The following is a 7,619-nucleotide window of genomic DNA, read 5'->3' on the forward strand; positions in this document are numbered from 1 at the left end:
AGTTCTCTGGTTTTTTTGTTTTGTTTTGATTTTGTGAGACAAGGTCTCACTATGTAGCTCAGGCTAGCCTTGAATTCACTGATTTCAAACTCACAGCAATTCTCTTGCTTCCATTTCTCAAATGCTGGGATTACAGTCATGTGCCACTATGCCTAACTTTTGTTATGTAATTCTCATTAGCATCTAACAGCCATTCAGAAGGAAGCATATAATCTGTCAGTCAGAAGTTTTTGGTATATTCACAGAGGTGTGATACCATTACCATAATTGAGTTTAGAATATTTTTTTTACTCTAAAAGAAACCTCAACACAGAAAATCTTAACTATTTTTATATAAATCTTACTATATATAAGAAATCTTGCTATTTATATATAATAGCCAAGAAGTAAAAACAACCCAGATGTCAGTCAGCTAATGAACTGATCTTTAAAATGTGGGAAGCTCACATAGTAGAATATTGTTTGGCAGTAAAAGTGATACCAGTAAAGCTGATAATATTCTAAAACTTGGCTGGACTTTGTGACTTTTTTTTTTCACAATACCAGAGATCGAACTCAGGACCCTGCGCTCAACAGGAAGGCACTTATTCTACTGAGTATCTCCCCAGCCCCTATAATTATTTTGTGAAATAAGCCAGTCACAAAATTCATTCTCTATCCCATTCATATGAATGTCAGAATCAACAAATCCAAAAAGCTGGGTGTGGTGGTGCGCACTTGTAATCCCAGCACCGGGGAGGCTGAAGCAGGAGGACTGTTGAGAGTTTGAGGCCAGCTTGCACTACAAAGTGAGCTCAAGGCCAGCCTGAGCTGCATAGTGAGACCCCAAAAAACTAAAAACAAATCCATAGGTAGACAAAAGTAAATTAGCAGTAACTCCTTGTCCATAGTAAAGACTTAAGACTTAACATAGTAAAGACTTTTCTCTTTCCTAACCTTTATTTTAACTGTACCCACGCCTTTTGTCTTTGATCACCAGAGTAATTTAGATAAGTTCATAATTGACATGGATGCCATTTCCTGTCCGATCTGTCTCAGGTAAAGGAGAGTTTTTAGATTCCTGCCACAGCCTGGGCAGTGTGCCCTCCTTCCACACCTTTCCAGTCTACAGAGGCGCTGTAGCGTGGAGGCCTTGGCTTGTGGCAGCCTCCTTGGCTGTGCTGCACTGCGGCAGCTCCGTAGGGCTGTGGCCTAAATGTGAATGTTTTCTGCAGCCCAGCTGCAGCTCCAGCAGGTGGCGCTGCAACAGCAGCAGCAGCAGCAACAACAGCAGCAGCAGCAATTCCAGCAGCAGCAGGCGGCGCTACAGCAGCAGCAGCAACAGCAGCAGCAGCAGTTCCAGGCACAGCAGAGTGCCATGCAGCAGCAGTTCCAGGCTGTGGTGCAGCAACAGCAACAGCTGCAGCAGCAGCAGCAGCAGCAACAGCACCTCATTAAGTTGCATCATCAAAACCAACAACAGGTACCAGGCTTCCGGTTCCTGAACTGGGGCTCCCTCCTGCAGTCCATGAGCTTATAGGCATCAGGCTTGGTGCTGAGTGTGAGCCGAGAGCTAGCCAAGGGTTCTTTTTAAAAAATTAGTTGTATTGGTATACTTTTGATATCTTTATGACCATATTCCTCATAGGGAATTTGTACTTGTACATAATATTTCTTGGTTCTTTTTTCCTCACTCACCTTCCCTTCCTTCAACCCCTTTTCCTCTCCTTGTTTATAAAAGCTTTGTTTCCACTTTTCCCCTTCTAGTCTCTCCTCCCCTTCCCATTTGAGCGTTTTTTTCCTGCTTCCCAAGGGTCCTTTTTTTTTTTTTTTTCTTTTTGGTACCAAGAATTGAACTCATGACCTCCCACTTGCTAGGCAGTGCTACACCACTGAGCTATGTCCCCAGCCCACAAGGGTTCTTGACAGGTACTGCCTGCTCTCCTCTGTAGGCTTCCCACAGAGTAGGACTGGCAAGAAAAATAGGCCTTGACTTCATAGTCCTGTGGTATAGGAGGAAGGCCTCTCAGTTGTGTTGCCTGGCTCAGGCCTGCTGCATTCTGTGAGGTGTTAACTAAAGCAAGAAGGGAGACAAAGACTCAGGGATGCTTGAACCATACTGTAGGTGGTTGGTTAGTTGGTTAGTTTGGTTGATTGGTTTGTTTGTTTTAGGACATAAATGCACCTCATATTTTGTCTCTTAGTGTCTGGGCACAGTATCAGGCAACGTCTAGCTGGTGTTTGTAGGGCAGTAACACTGTCACATTGGAAGCCATGCTGATCAGAAGCTGTTTTGTTCTCCCATGGTTTGCAGTCAGAATCTAGACTTGTCAGTATCTGTCCTCTCAGCAGGTTGTTAGTTGAAGGAGAAAAGCACCCAGGGGGCTTTTGCACCTGCTGGCCCCTTTTGGATCTTGGAAGTTTCTCACCTAGAGATGACTGCATCTCGGCCCCACTTGTCTTCCTCACTGTGAACAGTAGACATTGGTCATCTTTGTGAAAGCTTATGCTGCTGACCACCCCAGTCACAAAATAGCAACATTGGAAAAGCTGCAGAAATCTACACTAGTCTGAGCTTTTAGCCTGCCTTCTTTGGAATTGTATCTATTATTATTTTTTCCTAAACCTTCTAGATATTTCCCTTAAGCCATTACAGGGGTGAATCAGCCTTCACTGGTAAGGGCACAGACATACTTGGTAAAAGAGACCTGGAGTTGGCCTCAAGGGTCCGGGTCACTTTCCTTGGGGCATGTTCCCCTCCCCATGTAAGAGGTCAGCCAGACAGGCCTCCCCAAAAGTGATGTTCATACCTCTGGGCTTTCTGGGGCTGAGGCTGGCCCTGGGAGGAACTGGCACCTGAGAGACTCCTGGGTGGTCACTGAGCACTGCTTTGCCTGTCCCTAGATACAGCAGCAGCAACAGCAGCTGCAGAGGATGGCACAACTGCAGCTGCAGCAACAACAGCAACAACAGCAGCAACAGCAGGCTTTGCAGGCCCAGCCACCAATACAACAACCACCCTTGCAGCAGCCGCAGCCACCCCCCTCCCAGGCCCTATCCCAGCAGCTGCCACAGATGCATCACCCACAGCACCACCAGCCTCCACCACAGGCTCAGCAGCCCCCAGTGGCTCAGAACCAACCGTCACAACTCCCACCACAGTCACAGAGCCAGCCTTTGGTGTCGCAGGCTCAAGCCCTTCCTGGACAGATGTTGTATGCCCAACCACAGCTGAAATTTGTAAGTACCCAAAGCTTAAAAGTGAGACATATATGTCTCTTATGGTTTTGCATGTGGCTAGTGGCCCTGTCAACCAGGCTCTGTCCTTTTCTTTACACACTGGAATTTGGGCATCCTTCATCTGGAATTTAGGCCCACCCATCTGGTGTCACACAGGTTTATGGGGACTGTGTGTCCAAGAGCTATTTTTGCAGCCTGCATGGAGGTGTTGTCTCATTTTCCAAACTGTGTGGCTGATTTCAGCGTGTCTCTGTGCACTTGAAGGTGGTGGATAATGGGGTAGGAGGGGAGATATGTTGGACTGGTTGGGTGTCCGTGGTGCTTTACTTACTGTTGGAATTATATCCCAAGTGAAGATCTTTTTTGTTTGTTTTATTTTCTGCAGTACTGGGAATGAACCCAAGACTGAGCTACACTTCTACCTCTTTTTTACTTACATTTTATTTTTTATTTCTTGAGAAGTTGTCTAGGTTGGTCTTGAATTTGTGATCCTCCTGCCTCAGCCTCCTAGATTGATAGGGTTAGAAGCTTGCACTACCTTGCCTGGCTAAGATCATTTAAAATTTTTTACTTTCTGTGGTGCTGGTAATGGAACATGGGCCTAGTGCATGCTGCTCATTTTGTCTACCAGTGATCTACACCTTCAGGTCTTAAAAAAGTCTTGTCAGTTCCATATTTTCAAGAGGGATATTCATATAAAATCCTTTTATTTTCAGTCTTGTTGTACATCTCTACAAGGTAAATCTAGTCCATTTACAGAACAAAGTGTTACCACGATGGCAATAACTATTGACATCTTCTCAGTTCCCCTGGTTTTAGGAGTTTGTTTTGGTTTGAGACAGGGCCTCACTTTGTAGTTCAAGCTGGCCCTGAATTCACTAAGTAAGCTAGGCTGGCCCGAAACTCTTGGTGATTCGCCTGCCTCAGTCTCCTGAATGCTGGGATTGCAGGCATGTGCCACAATGCCTAGCTCGAATTCCCTTGGTTTTTGTGAGCTTTTCTAATGTGATTCTTTGAGTGGTGTGGGGCTAGGAACCTTACCTGAGCTGAGTGTCTTAAGTGAAGAAGAGCCCCACAGACAACAGGGTAGGAGGCTTGAGGATCATAAGGAACAGACATGACTCACAGGTCACTGGGGAGCCAGCCCATTGGGGCCTGAACCTTTGTATGATGTGCTTTGTATATGCTGTTGAGATTGGGTCTGGTGGCCTAGACATTGAGGGAGGAACCAGCTGTGTGGGTCTAGTTGGAGGCTGCCTTGTGCCTGTGAAAATTTCTTTATATTTGGTCCTACATTATGTACTCTTCTTCCGAGTCTTTTACATAAGCTCATCTTTCTAGCTGAGCTGCCAGCTGGCCAGTCCTGGCTTCCATCCTCCTGTACCATCAGCATGTTAGCCAGAGGATGAGCAGGCTAGCTATGCTGTTGGCTTTTGAGGCCATCAGTCTGCTCTCTATGATAGCTGTTATGGTGGGTGTCTGAAAAACTCAGTGGGAAGATTGTGCAGCTTTTCATCAGAATTATATAATAAGAACCTTGCTGGTGTGGGACATTTATTCTGACCTAATGGTAGCACTAACAGCCAATAACAGTTACATAATAGTCCATGGAGTACTTAAAATCTCATCTCGTATCTCTAGAAAGGCTAAATTGACTTAATTCCCACATGAGTACTAGGTGGTCTGCTCTCTGTCCCAGGTGATACCAAATTGCATTCTTCCTTCTTCTCTCCAGGTCCGAGCTCCAATGGTTGTCCAGCAGCCACAGGTACAGCCTCAGGTACAACAGCAGCCAACTGTGCAGACAGCCCAAGCTGCCCAGATGGTGGCTTCTGGAGTCCAGGTAAAGGCCTTGGGAGTTGAAGGTTTCTTGAGTTGCTAGCTAGTGCATGTCCGTCTACCCATAGAGTTCTATACCAAGTGTCTGGTTTGGTTTAGGGGCCAACTTGGTAAATCACAGGGAATCCTCTCTCCTATATACTCTGTGAGACAGCCCAGTGTCCTCAGAATAGCCAGCTCTATTCAGTCATGATTAGGACCTGTGTAGTTCCCACTTTATCCCTGGGAAAGTTCATGTGAGGGGAAAGTAGCATGGCTTCATCTTCACTTCTACTTCCGTTTGACCCTTCAAGGACAGAATTGGTGGGCATGGGAGGCAACTTCCCTGAAAGTAGGAAAAAGGTGGAAATAACAGTGGGTGCCTCAACACAGGCAGACCTGTGCCACAAAGGAACACAGGAGTGAGTGTCCTGGGGCTGCCTCTATGGGGAGGCACAATTCACATGTCACTGTCCAGTTAGCTCATGTTTGTTTTTTCTAGAGATGATGGGATGCAGGAGGCCTTGCATAGCCTTTCCTAGTGTCTGGAGAATGGACAGCAAGGGTCCCTGTGACTTGGTTGATGTGTCTACCTCATCTTCATTCTAGTGGCTATGCAGGGAGATACCTAACTGGGACCTTGATTCTGCCTGTGTCCATATGGTGGTAAAAGCACTCCTAGTCCTGAATTAGGAGATTGGCTTTAGAAGTAGTCAGAATGTGCTAGCTGATGTGGGGAGGCTGTTGCAGTTCTAGCCTCAGCTGTTGCTGTGACTGCACTGTGCTGCCCGCAGGAAGCCATCAGTTCTGTTCCTGTACTGGCTGGCTTACCTGGAAACCAGCTGAGCTGAGTCTGGGCCCACATCTCTATGGGCCAGTCAGACATCATTTCACACTGAGGAGGAGATTCCAAAATGTCCTTCCTGTCCCCACTGCATTGCCCAAATGCATGGGACACTATCTGAGAAGCATGCCAGGAAGGGGAACTTGAGATCTTGGGCTATAGCAAATCCAACCTAGCAGCTCCCTTGCCACTGTACCAAGTGACCCAGGCTCAGTGTTCCTCTACCACATACAACTGTTTGAAACACACCATAGACTTCATGTTTGTGGTTAGAGGAGGATGACCACCATTATGAGGTTGGAATCTTATCTCTGCCACTACTATGTGTTGCAGGTCACCTGGAGGCTCCCTCCGCTTGGTCTCCTGTACTGAGGAAGTAGTGGTTTGTGTTCAGTCAGCAAAGTGGCAGCACATTAGCAACTGTTCTGAGAGCATAAACTACTATCCATTTCCTTGCCACTTCTGGTCTAATCCATTGAGAAAGGGAAAAGTTCGCTTTTTTATCTTTACTGTTTGGAAAGCAAATAGCTACACAGTGGGCCATGTGTGTGGCTAATGTGGGCCCATCTTCCAACTTGCCTAGAGGCTGCTAGTTCAAGGAGGTATATGCCCTATCATCACATCAGTATCATCAGTTCCCAGAAGCAGGATGCTGGCTGCACATGCCCATTCCCCAGCACTAAGCCTGTGTGCAAGGTATAGTTCTTTCTACTGGTGTGCAAATATGTCCAGCCTTGGGCCACACCTCTGGAGTACACACATTAATTATTAATGTCTTTCTCATCCCAGTGTTGAGGGTCAGTAGCAAGTAGAGGGTCAAAGATATGCTCGGGTATTTCTGTTTAGGTGGAACCAGTAGAAAGATTGAAAGATCTGTGGTAGCTAGGACAGGTGGAGCATAGTCAACCCTTCAGTTTATTTCCAAGTGGGTTTGGTGTATTGAGGACTGTGCCTTCAATTTTTAAGGTGTATCATCTACCTGCTCTGCACTGTGTACAGGTCCAAGAGCTATGGGGCGAAGCAACTATAGATGGAAACTGCTAAAACTGAGCCAAAGTAAACTTTTCCTTTATACTGTGTTTCCCTCACATATTTTGAGCTGATCTGCAAGGTGGTCTTTTAAGGCACATCATCCACTTCACCTTCAGGCCTTGCACTGCTGTGCAGTGAGATGCCCAAGTGCTGGTGGCAAAGAGAGTTCATGGATTCTTGAAGCCCAGGAACAAGTGGTATGCATCTGTGTTCTACTCTTCAGTTCAGATGTGACACACACAGATTTATTTCCTCACCTTCTGTGGGTTTTCTTACAGTCTTAGATATTGCCATTGTGTGTGGCAATTGGAGACTGATATGGAGACTGGCTGATCTACCTCTTTGCATTGTCCTAGCAGTAGCCAGGCGCTAGGATGTGGTTGGGTGGTTTGGGTATGACACACCTTCCTAAGGGACATTTTTTGATTTATAGCCCTCCTTTGAAACTTGGGTTGCAACAGTGAACAACAACAAGAAGTATGGTAGTTCTAGAAGATAGAAAGTGGAATGACCTGAAAGAGAAACAGCTCAGAGAGGGAGAAATGGTCTGATGTCCTTTCTGGTTTTCTTATATCATCAAAGACCTACTATCCTTAGGGATTTGTGTTGTATGATCCTGGGGATTGAATTCAGGGCCTCATGGATGGTAGGCAAGAACTCTGCCACTGAGCTACATTCCTAGTCCTTTTTACTTTTTTTTTTTTTT

The 7,619-nt window shown here is 46.0% G+C and overlaps 1 protein-coding gene across 10 annotated transcripts in view; it reads left to right on the forward strand.

Annotated features, from left to right (window-relative positions):
* Positions 1 to 7,619, forward strand: part of Med15 (mediator complex subunit 15) — a 72,788-nt gene that overhangs the window by 52,266 nt on the left and 12,903 nt on the right. For 9 of the 10 annotated variants that reach the window (XM_023711760.1, XM_004628002.3, XM_023711756.1 and 6 more), the window contains 3 exons: positions 1,215 to 1,462; positions 2,884 to 3,219; positions 4,955 to 5,062. In XM_023711760.1, the coding sequence (XP_023567528.1) occupies positions 1,215 to 1,462; positions 2,884 to 3,219; positions 4,955 to 5,062 (692 nt within the window). The remainder of the gene's footprint in view (positions 1 to 1,214; positions 1,463 to 2,883; positions 3,220 to 4,954; positions 5,063 to 7,619) is intronic. The other variant, XM_023711764.1, reaches the window with a different exon arrangement.

The sequence above is a fragment of the Octodon degus genome, unplaced genomic scaffold (genome assembly GCF_000260255.1).
Source record: "Octodon degus isolate 3935 unplaced genomic scaffold, OctDeg1.0 scaffold00021, whole genome shotgun sequence".
Taxonomy (NCBI): Eukaryota; Metazoa; Chordata; class Mammalia; order Rodentia; family Octodontidae; genus Octodon; species Octodon degus.